At 48.2% G+C, this 12,110-nt stretch overlaps 1 protein-coding gene across 4 annotated transcripts in view; it reads left to right on the top strand.

Annotated features, from left to right (window-relative positions):
* The window catches only part of Slc2a9 (solute carrier family 2 member 9), a 193,881-nt gene that overhangs the window by 136,049 nt on the left and 45,722 nt on the right, over positions 1-12,110 (top strand). For all 4 annotated transcript variants that reach the window (XM_045133943.1, XM_045133944.1, XM_045133941.1 and 1 more), the window contains one exon: positions 1,635-1,767. In XM_045133943.1, the coding sequence (XP_044989878.1) occupies positions 1,635-1,767 (133 nt within the window). The remainder of the gene's footprint in view (positions 1-1,634; positions 1,768-12,110) is intronic.

The raw sequence follows: 12,110 nt of genomic DNA, 5'->3' as shown, positions 1-12,110 counted from the left end.
GATCCTAGCCCCAAGAGTGCTTGGAGGGACAGGGGCAGGGGTATAGAAGATTTCACACAGGATATTCTGTCATTAATTTGAATTGGCCAGTTGTATGCCTAAATAGAAACTGTAACCAGATGGAACACCCAGTTTGTAGGACTGAGAAGAAAATGGCTGAACCCTCATAATGGTGCAGGTGAGCAGAAATCCCACAGGCTCATCTCTGAAGGAATGTAGAAAACAACAGTCATGGTGTATTTTGAGGACATCATGAACTGTGCTCACTTACAGCCTAGGTACATTGTGAAACACGCAGCCCAGAACTCCACACCCTGCCTGTCAACACTCCTCGCTCACTGCTGGCTCCCCCTGGCTCTTTACAGCCCTGTTTGGTTTATGTCTGTTTGCATGGTCTTCTGGCTACAGCTCTTCCCAAACTGAAAATCCAGCCCTGGCTGGTCTGTCCCACAAGGGTGATGGAAGAGTTGTGCTGAGCCCTAGAGAGAGGGAATTTGGGGATAGAAGTGGCCACTAGGATCAGAAGGGAGAAAGAATTTGGGAAGGTGCCATGCGGATCAAGACTGGGCTTCTGCTGCCCAGAGCCCCTGGCAGGATCCTTCTGACTCACTCTGTGCTTTAGGGGTCCCTTCTGCTACCTCCCCGTGGGTATCTGTAACTCACATGGGGTCTCTGCCTTCAGAGCCACCTTCTGAGAACCACTGTAAGAGATGGGTGGCTATGGGCTGAGGTGACACAGGTTGGAGGACTGTGCACACTGGCTTGAAGTGATCAACAGACTTTTGCCCATTACGACATGTTTTTAGGTCTCAGTTTTTCTTGGTTTCCCCTTAGCCATCTCCTTCTCCTGTCCTAGGAAAGTCAGCTTGGAACCCACAGCTTTTGTCTGCTTCCAGCCAAAGCTGCCTGGGACAGACACAGTGAGAACATATTTGTAAAGCCAAGTGACAAAGAAAAGGCCAGGAATGCTGTCACCCTGATGGGCAAATGACACAGGCAGGCCCTGCTCTGCATTTAGGTCACAATAGGTGAATATCACCATTCACTATGAGTCAAGTTTCTGATTCACGTTGCAAGCACTGCTCACTTTTCAAGAGAGAAGTAGACGTCTTCCACACCTAAGGGTTCTGTGTCCCTAGGGAAAGGCCGTAGAGCCTCTCTGCTGGGGGAGATGGTGGACTCAGTACCTTGCAAGGGTCTTGGCGTCAGCAGTCCCCCTGTGCATCTTCTGGGCTCCCCCATCCCAGGTATAGTCTGACTCCATGCCTACAACATCCTGCGAGGAGTCATGTGAGAGTAGAGAAAAAGATCCAAGGAGGCCCTCAGGTTGGCTGTGGTGCCTCATGGTGCGGGAGCAGTCATCTGTACCCCCAACCCAGAGCAGCCCGACTTCCAGGAGCCACCTGGAGCTATGCCAGGTCACTGTCTCAGGGGCCTGTAAGGAGTCACCGACTGTGATGGAAAACACCATGTGTACGAGGCTGCTCCCCTGCCTGGTCTGCTCCCTCCCTTGGCCATTGTCAGGGAGATCATATTGAGGAGGGAGGCCTTCTGCAAAGTCGAGGCTGCATGACCCAGTGGCCCCAGCAGGACAGCCAAAGGTCTTTGGAGTCAGCACCATCCTCTCCCTGCAGGAGAGCACCTGGCCACACCTGTTTGGAGTGATTGTTGTCCCCGCCTTGGTCCAGCTGGTGAGCCTGCCCTTCCTCCCTGAGAGCCCACGCTACCTGCTCCTTGAGAAGCATGATGAGGTGGCAGCTGTAAAAGGTAAGCCCTTTTCTTTTGTCAAGCAGCACTAGCCTGTCACCAGGGCGTGGGCTGCAAGGCACGGTGCGTAGGCCAGCACCACTGGACATGGGAAGTGGCCTTCTCTGTAGGCACTGTGCTGCGTGCAGGCACACCTGCTAGGTTCACCTCCCTAGCAGCCCTGCTATGGGCAGAGAGGGGACACCAGTACACTCAGAGAATCTGAAAGGCCGGTGCAGACCCAAGACTCCTCACATCTGTAAGGTCTCCATTGCACTGAGATGAGGTGAGCTTGACTTCCCAGCGGCTTGGGTGTGTGGCAGCTGTCTTGAATCCCTTTCCACCAGCTTCCCCTATCTTCACATTGGTACACACAGGAAGGAAGAGGTATAAGCACTCACCCAGGCTGGAGCCTGAGTGCCCTGGGCATTCCTCATGGCTTTGGGGAGGATGGGCGTGCCTCTTTTACAGGAGGACAAGGTTCAGCATGGGCTTCCCCTCAACATCCAGTGTTGGCTGGCTATATCCAATTCAGAGCACAGTGTTCTGAAGTCAGAGGCATCACAGAGCCCAAGGAGCAGAGTCGTCTTGTCTAGAGGTGGACCATGAGCAATGAATGATCCACATCTCCTTTCAGTTGTGTAAAAGAGACCCTGTTGGAAGCATGAGGGCTTGGGATGCCCAGCACTGCCAACCCAGCCCAGCTCGGCCATGTGAATGTAAATAGTTCTATTAACTTACCTAAGGCCAGGGTCCCTGGTCTGTAGACAGAAAATGATGCCCACCCCCTCTCAGGGCTGTTGTGAGAGTTGAATTACATGTATGTATGTAAGGCTCAGGGTATTATCTGCCATCTTCATTACTGAGCACTCTGGTCAGTTTCTTGCCTATATTCTGTCCTCTAATATAAATTTCACTAATGCCCACACCCAGGGAAAAACTGAGTATTTTGTCTTTACTACCTCTTTCATAATCCAGCCACCTTAGTACTTTCTGAACTAACAAAGGCTTAATGAAGTGTTCATGATCGCCTGTAATTCCACTTATGTGGCAGCGTATCGTTGAGCTCAACTTTGTCATTTCCAGCATTTATGAAAGTTAAGTCAGAAACACTGACACTACTTTGCTTTTGCTGATGAGGCAACAGAGGCTAGGAGGGCCTCATGTGCTCAGGGCAATTACTTTGGTGTGTACAGTAGAGAGGCCTTTGAGAACACAATGAAAATGATAGTCCTTTCTCAGTTTAGTGCTTGTATGCAAAGGATCTTGCTGCACCTTGGGGATGGAAATGGAATTTCAATCCCAACTCTCTCAAAAGCTATAGGGGACCCTGCCCTCTGCCTCACAGACAGGAAGTCAGAAATGAAGAACGCAACCTTCCCCCACCCCATCGTGCACAGTGGGATCCAGGGGAGTGAGAAGTAGCCGATGCGGCCAGTGGGAGACAGACAGGGCAGAGTCAGGCTTCCAACAGTGGTCAGACGGTAGAGGCTCCAGAGTGGAAAAGGGCGTCTAGAAGGAGTCTAGGTAGTATTATCCCTGGAAGCAGTGAGGCCTGCAGAACTGCAGCGCCTCCTGCCTGCTTGGAGGCCTCTCCACATCCCAGGCTTCACTCAGAAGGGCTCTTAGGAATCGGATGTAGTCAGAAAGGACAGTGTCTAAATGCCAGAGGGAACAACAGGCAACATTTTTATTTCAATGCACAACAGGAAGTGAAGAAGAAGTAGATCTATCTTAACCCATGACACATGACAAATATTATACATGAATTTGTTAAAAAGAGCAAAGAAATTGGCCTCAGGTTGAAGTAGAACATGGAAATCTACACTTCTACCAATAAAGTAGGAATTTAACTCTAGACATTTGGCAAACAGTGGGTGTTGACCATGCTGGACATTCTGCCAAGCAATGGGGAAAGACCAGGGTGGGGCATGCAACAATATTCCTTCCTTCCAGGGGGTGACTGGTGGGATCTGTTAAGACGGAAAGATACATCCAGGAATGTAGCTCAGTGGCAGAGTGCCTAGCGTGTGCAAGGCCCTGGGATCAAGCCCTAGTAACAAAAGCAAAACAAAACCCAAGACATCCAGGTGTGTTAGCACCTGACTGTAATCCCATAAGAGAGAGAGACCCTTGTCTTAGGAAGAAAAAGAAGGAACAAAAAAGATGATGAGACAGACACATTAATGGCTTCAATGGGAATTTCACTGTAAACATCTCTCCTCTTTTAGCTTACCAAATTCTCACAACAGCCATACAAAGCAGACCTAGACACCCAAGGGATCTGGGCTCATCCCAAGGGCAAAGCTGCCATAGTCAAGCCAAAGCCAGTATTGTCAGCTCACCTGTGGCATAAATTCACTAGGATATACTTTCTTCTTGTCTTCATATAAAGCATATGCCATGTAACCAAGGAACCATCATGCCCAACCTAATACAATATTTTTAAGTAACTAGTTAGAAAAGATTTTGAATGTTCACAACACAAAGCAGTGATAAAGGTCTGATCATCACACATTGTGTAGATGTCACACTACCCCACAGTTATCAATGAAAATAATGTTTGAAAAAGAAATGCATGGGCTGGAGAGATAGCTCAGTGAGGAAAGTGCTTGTCAATCCTGCATAAGGATCAGAGTTTGGATCCTAGCACTTGCATAAAAATGCCAAGCATGGTGGTCTGCCTATAGTCCCATGCTGGGGTGTGGGGAGAGACAGGAGAGTTCCTAGGGTCTACAGCTACTGAGTATAGCCAAATTGGTGAGCTCTAAGTTCAGTAAGAGACCCTGTTTCAAAAAAGTAAGATGGGGACTGGAGAGATGGCTTAGCGGTTAAGGTGTTTGCCTGCAAAGGATCCCGTTTCAACTCTCCAGAACCCACATAAGCCAGATGCACAAGGGGATGCATTGTCTAGAGTTTGTTTGCAGTGGCTGGAAGCCCTAGCATGCCCATTCTCTCTCTCTCTCTCTCTCTCTCTCTCTCTCTCTCTCTCTCTCTCTCCCTCTCCCTCTCCCTCTCCCTCTCCCTCTCTCTCTCTCTCTCCCTCTTTCTGTCTCTCAAATAAATTTAAAAAACATATTTTAAAAAAAGTAAGATGGGCTGGGCATGGTGGTGCACACCTTCAATGCCAGCACTTGGGAGGTAGAGGTAGGAGGAGCATCATGAAGTCAAGGCCACCCTGAGACTACATAGTGATTTCTAGGTCATCCTAGGCTAGAGCAAGACCCTACCTTTAAAAACCAAAAAAAAAAATAAAAATAAAAAATAAATAAAGAATGGTGGAGTTACTGAGGAAGACACCAGAAATTAATTCATGGCCTTGACACATATGTGCACAAATGAGTATGTAACCCACCCCACATGTGCATCTATACATATACGAACATGCATACACAAACACACAGCTGCGGGTAGTGGGGGCGGGTATTTCCAAGGTGCGTGGGGACTGGGCAGGAGTGGCAGAGCCCTGGGCACTGAGCCTGGCTCTTCTGCTCACAGCCTTCTCCAGTGTGTTAGTTCTGTCCTCACTGCTGTGGTCAAACGCCTGGCACAGTCTTAAGAGAGGAAGAGTGTATTCTGGCTCGCAGTCTGAGGGACCAGGGGAAAGTGTGGCTGGGAAGGCTGGGATTGAGACCCTCGGGCCCTGTTTGTGGCGGTGTTGCTGGTGGTGTTGCTCTTCACATCTCAGCAGACCAGGAAGCAGAGCTTAGGCCAGAAGAAAGCTGGACAATAACTCTCAAGGCTGCCCCCACTGACCTGTCTCTGCCAGCTGTGCCTCCTCCCCAAAGCTCCACAGCTCCCAAACGGTGCCAGCACCTGAGGACCAAGTGTTCAAACCTGCACCTGTGGGACATTCCCCACCCACACCACACACTGCACACAGATCTGATCTGGGAAAGGTCAGAGCCACAGCCTGACTGTGAGGTGAGGTGAGGTGATGCTTTGAGAGGGGCTCATCTACTGCATGGGAGAAGGAGGATTTTATGGCTGAAGTGAGTGTGGAGTTGTTGGGACCAGAAGTTCTGTAATGCTGGTGGGAGACACTCACTAATACAGCTCTGACAAATCAGTTGTGGTCCCTCATCCCTGGACTAGCTTCTGCAGAAGCAGCTGTATGGTCAGTCTACAGGGATACTCTGGTCCAGCCTTCCCCACCATTCTTATGTGCTAAGCATGCTTTCCCACTACTGTATTTTTTGTATTTGTGTGTGTGTGTGTGTGTGTGTGTACATGTAAAAGTATGGGTGCATATGCCATGGCCCGCATGTGGAATCAGAGGACAAGTTTGGGGTCAGCCTTCACCTTTCCATCTCATTTGAAGCAGGGTTTCTCTTCCCTTTCTCTCTGGATTTCACTGTGTTGTTACTCTTTGCAGAAGGGGTTTCACATCACAATGTGACTAGGGTAAGCAAGCACCTGGAAATGGAAAGATAGTCTTGGCTTATTTGGATAAGATGGCTGAAATCACAAAGGTCTTTGAAAGTGAAAGATGAAAAGAGAATTAGAGAAAGAGATAGGATGGTGGGAGCAGAAATGGGAGTGGGGTGCTATGTTTTTGGATTTAAAAGTAAAGGCAGGGCCATGAGCCATGGAGAGCAGGAAGCCTTCTCAGACTCCTTGCTTCAGGCCTGCAGAATAATTCAGCCCTGTTGACTCCTTGATTTTTATTTCTGTAAACCCTGCTTCAGACCCCACCTTCCAGAATTCTCAAGTAATAAACACATGTTGTGTTAAACCACTAATCCATGGTTACTTTTATCATAGAAATAGAAAACTCTTGTATCATGTTAAGTGAGAAAGTCAGTTCATGCTAGACTATGGTTTTAACTTAGTTTTAAATACCATTAAAATATTCCTTACCTAAATTGTCAAAATTAGTGCTAAAGTCATTTCTTACTTTTTGTACTATAAACAACTGAGCTAAAGACATATGAGTTTGAAACCTTTTCTTGGCAGTTAACATCTCACTACACTTTATTACATGTCTTCTCCACACGAGGGCTTTGCACCATACTCAATAGCACTTGTGACTCTTCAGATCTTTGGAGACTGGGAAATGGCCAGGCAGAGGGTGAGTATTTAGACTGAGCTTCAGGCTAGTTAGTGACAAGTGAAATCCTAATTGTTTCACTCCAAACCCGATTTTGTTAAAGTACAATGTACCACAAGTGCATGTGTAAGCACATTTGTGCTGTAAGATGGCATGTGTTAACTCCACTGTCAGCTTGGCTAGATTTGGAATCACCTAGGCGGCACCCCTCTGGGCAGGTCTGTGAAGTGCAATCATAGAGGTTGGAGTGAGGAGAGAAGACCCACCCTAGATGTGGGTGGCAGCATCCCATGGTCTGAGGCTCAATCTGAACAAAAAGGAGAAAGGGAGCTGAGGTCCATGCCCATCTCTCTCGGCTTCCTGCCAGCCTAAACGTGAGTGAGCTTTCCCAACACAGCTGCAAACCATACTCTCACCACTATGGGCTGCAGACCAACCTTCCTTAATTGTTTAGCCCAGTGCTGCAGTTGCTTTATTGTTGGTGGGACAAAACACTCAACCAAAGGAGGCTGTTGGGAAGAAAGAGTTTATTTCCGTTTACAGTCTCAAGGGAAAGTTTCATCATGGCAGGGAAAGCATGCAGAGCAGAGGCTGGACATCACATCTATTACATCAGCTGGGAGGGAGTAGCCAGAGGGAGTTAGCTGTGAACACCTAGCAGTCTGGACTAAGAAGTCTCAAGGTCTGCCCCCAGTGACACACCTCTTCCAGTACAGCTGCACCTCCCAAAAGCTCCACCAGCTGGGGATTGAGCAGGAGGCTTAATCACAACACGTGAGGCTGTGGGGGACATTTCACCCTCAAAGCACCACACACAACAACAGAACAGAAACTGATATGATGGGCGGCCTCTAAGTACCACCTCCTTCTTTTTCCCTGGACCAATGGCACCTCAAGGCTTCCTTTGCCTGAACTCGAGAACGGACTGGTAGGATGTAGCAAGCAAAAGAACAGAAACTTAGGGAGTTTATGGAATTCCAAGGGCCTAAAGATAATGGAATACAATCCTTCAGTATTGTCCTCACTTTCCACCTTGTTTGAGATAGGGTCTTTTTCTTTCTTCCTTTTTTTTTTTTTTTTTCAAGGTAGGGTCTCACTCTAGCCCAGGCTGACCTGGAATTTACTATGTAGTCTCTGGGTGGCCTCGAACTCACGACAATCCTCCTACCTCTGCCTTCTGAGTGCTGGGATTAAAGGTGTGCGCCACCACGCCCTGCAAGGGTCACTTTCTTTTTAATTGCATACTCCAGCTCATATTGGGTACTCCAAGCTCATTGGCTCACAAATTTCTGAGAATTCTCCTGTCTGCACCTCCATCTCTCCATAGCAGTGCTGGAATTATAGATGCTTGCTACTGCACCTGTCTTTACATGGATGCTGTGGATCAAAGCTCCGATTCTCATATTTTTACCTCAAGCATTTTATCCAGGCCTCTATTCAGAATTGAAATTTATCACTGGATGAAAGCATCTTGATCTGCTCCTATATGGGAATGCTTCAACAGACACAGTCAAACACTTACGCCCAACTTCTCAGCTTCTGCTTCAGCTCCTGCAGCATCCAGACCTCTCTCCTCCTGGCAAAGGGAGAACATGGGAATTTTTTACATTTTTAAAATATTTATTTGACAGAGAGAGAGAGAGAAGAAGAAGAGACAGGGAGAAAGAGAATGGGCACACCAGGGCCTCTAACCAGTGCAAATGAACTCCAGATGCTTGCACTCCCTTGTGCATATGGCTTATGTAGGTTCTGGGGAATCAAACCTGGATCCTTTGGCTTTGTAGGCAAGTACGGTAACCCTTAAGTCATCTCTCCAGTCTGGAATATGGGGATTTGCTGAAGGGAGCTATAAACATGAAATAGCAGGAAGTGGGCTTCTTGTCCTGGGTCCAGTATTCAGCCAGGTGCCATAGTGGTCTCCTGTAGACTCTTCTAACTGCTGGGCTCCCACATGGCCCAGGGAGTATCCACAGAGCTTAGACACACAAGGGTCTCCCAGGCCAGCATGGCACTCACAGCAGGTGGCCCTCTCAGGTCCAGGGTGAGGCATATACCCTCATTTTCAGTCTTTTATGGCTCTCACCAGAGGCCACTTCTAAACACATCAGAATGAGTCACACCTCTGGGGGAATCTGTCACTACAAAGCACACAGCTTTCAGAACAGCAGGGGGAGGCGGGCAGATGGTGGCTCCCTGCTGATTTAATCATATGGACATTTAACATAATTTTTCTCTGGCCCTGCTTGCTCAGAGACCACCACCCACTTCTGTGGTTTTAACATGCTCTCTGTGCCCTGTTGTGGGAGTTGCGTGTTCATTCTTTCTTTCAAAATATAACAGTTTCTACAGAAAACAAATCATAATAGTGCTTATTGTTTGTTGAACACCTCTGCATGAAGTGATTTTGATTCCCAAATAACCTGATGGGTGGACTTTATTTGCTGTTGCAGTTACTTTTTTGTTGCTGAGACAAACACTAGATCTGAAGCAGCTTATAGGAGGAAAAGGTTTACTTCAGGCTTACAGGACCCAGGGGAACACCAGCAATGGCCGAAGAAGCTGGCTCATTTTCATAGCAAAGGGACACCACACCAGCCAGCAAACACAAGCAGCCAGAGCTCCCACTTGCTCTGAACACACCTAAGGCTGGACTATAAGATCCACCTCCAGTGATACTTTAAGTAGGATTTAAGACTTAAGTGGGAAGCTTAACTTTAATCAAAAATCCCTAAGGCTCTGGGAGACATATATTCACATTCAAGCCACCACAGCTGCTGGTTCCTAGAAAAGCAAGCCTGGCACAGAGAGGCCAGGTAGTGAGTTTGAAGTCACACAGGAGAGGTAATGCAGGGTGTGAAGTCCAGGCCAGTCTGGCTCTGAGGCCCACATTCTTCCTACTGTGACACATGGGCAGTCAGGACATCCCCACCAAGAACAAAGTCCCTAGAGAGGCAGATATATAGGTGCAGAGGGACATAGGCTAACCATGATGGTGGCAAGGAACTCTCCTGAAAGAGAACCCTGCTCCAAGCATTCCTTAGAAAAGAATGCCATGGGCAGGCAGCAAGGGGCAGGGTGTGGTGAGCAGAAAGGACGGCATTGCCTGGCACAGGAATAAATGTGAAGGTGGGACAGCCCTTCTCCCATGCGGCAACCAGGACAGCAGGGAGGAAGGAGGCCAGGACAGCACTGAGCAGGACCTCTTCCAGATCCTTCCCTGCCCTCGACTCCATTTCAGCTTATCAGTTGGTCACTCTCAGGAGAATATTTTTGATTCCAGTGTCTCCAAAACCAATCATACCAAACCCGAAGTAGCACCAAAATTATTTGGAGCAGTCATAAATAGAATGTGGGAAATGCAATTCAAACTTACCTGGCAACTAGGAAGCAAAAAGGTGGCCTCATGGACCAAGGTGCTGAGGTGCTGCCCTGCAGTAGGAGAGAGGAGAGGGTGAGCTGGAGTGTGTAGCAGGTATGTCCTTAGATTGTCCTTAGATGTGAGATTGTCTGGGGAAGAGCTAGGAACCTTCTTCCTTGCCCCACCCAGGAGGTATTTGACAATACCTAGAGGACTTTTAGTTCATCATAATTGAGGGCGACGATTGCTGTCTTCTGTGGACAGAGGTGGGGACACTGCCAAACATCCTGCAATACATGGCTACCTGCAGCCGTTACTAGGCTGACGTCCTAGAACCCGGGAGGAGACCCCTGCTGAAAGGGAACGTGGCGCCTTGACTCCCTTATCTGCCATGAGAGACGAAGTTCCAAGTTCCCGTAACAGTACTGGAAGGAGGTGCTGGGATTGCAAAGTATGGGAGTGGGTGAGCCAGCTGTAGCCTGGAGCTCTCTTTGCCCCAAAGGTGTTGGGAGTGAGGACCGGCTGTGCAAGCAGAGCCTAGAGAACAGGAAAGAGTCAGCATCTAGCAGAGGGAAGGTAGGAGAAGCAATCCTTACCAAGGGAACCCCGTGGTCAAGTGCAGAGAGCCTAGTCCCGCACTGGGTGTAGGGAAGTGGGGCAGTTTGTAAGCCCGAGACAGCAGATGCAGGCAAAGGTGGATCCTGCAAGAGCTGCAGCCTCTCGAGAGCCATGGGCCAGGCCGGAGCCCGGGCTTCATCCTGCAGCAGCAAACAGCCCAGCGGCGCTCACATGGGAAAAGGAAGAGATAAGAAGTGTGGCAGGCACAGCAGGGCAGGGGCCGAGGTGGGAGCTCTGCAGGGTGTAGGGAAGTGACCCAGGTGAGGCCGGTGGGCTTGTGCAGTAGAAAGGACAGGACCAAAACAGCTCAGCATGCCACAAGCTGAAGACAGGGCCAAGCTGGCTGATGGTGTCGCCAGGTGGTTTCTCCAGCACGAAGACCTGAGAATGGTGGAGAGTACATGAATTTTACTAGGAGCAGAGGGAGCCATTCTGCAGTTGGAAGCTACCTGCGCCCCAGTGGGGAGCTCTGATGCAAGGACTGGGTCTTGCACAAGGTCCACATTGGGCAGAAATAGCTAGGCCTGTATCATCCTGTACTCAGTCATGGGCTCTGCATCAAAGTCCAGGTAGCCACTCACAAAACTAAGAGCTAGAGGCTGTTCACCACACTCTGGAGTCAGCTGGCGAGTCCCTTCCTGAAAGGTATGTGAGCGGTATGCCCCTATACCCACATCATGTCATCTGCCATACTTAGCCAAGAAATTTCCTTCTCCAATGACAGGCTTTATATAAAAAAAAGAGTGTCAGGCAAATGGAAACGATTATTTTTATAAGGATGTAAATGCACCCACAAATCACACACACACACATACATTTATAAATTAAATTGGTAGTCTAAATAAAATCAGAGCTTATTAAGAGGAAGAAAGATTTTTTTTCTAGGAAATTCAGTTAAGGGCTGGGCATTTCCTGGTGATTAAGGTGAAAATAAGGGACTAAAATTTTCCCTGTTAATAATGGAAAACATATTTATAAATATATAATAAAATAAAATATATAAGTATTATATATCAGGGAGAAGAGAGAAATATTTTCTGCCTTAGAACTCTAGAACTTTTTTATGATATGCATAATGCACTTTGAACTTTAAATATTAGAAGTAGAATGGTTTAGTGCATGATACAAAAATACTACAAGTTCAGCCACTTCTCATCTGTATATTTAATTAGTGCTAGGACGCCGGGCTCCTCCCCGGCGGGTAGGTAGTGCTGAGGAAGGACCAGGGCCGCTGGTTTCTCCCAAGGAGTTGAAGAGAAGGATGAACGTCGGACGACGCTGAACCTCTCCTACTTACCGGAGAAAAACCACACTGAGTTGGGAGTCTTGTCGAAGCAG

The sequence above is a fragment of the Jaculus jaculus genome, chromosome 14 (assembly GCF_020740685.1).
Source record: "Jaculus jaculus isolate mJacJac1 chromosome 14, mJacJac1.mat.Y.cur, whole genome shotgun sequence".
NCBI classification, from domain to species: Eukaryota; Metazoa; Chordata; class Mammalia; order Rodentia; family Dipodidae; genus Jaculus; species Jaculus jaculus.
This window is presented reverse-complemented; position numbering and strand designations above follow the sequence as displayed.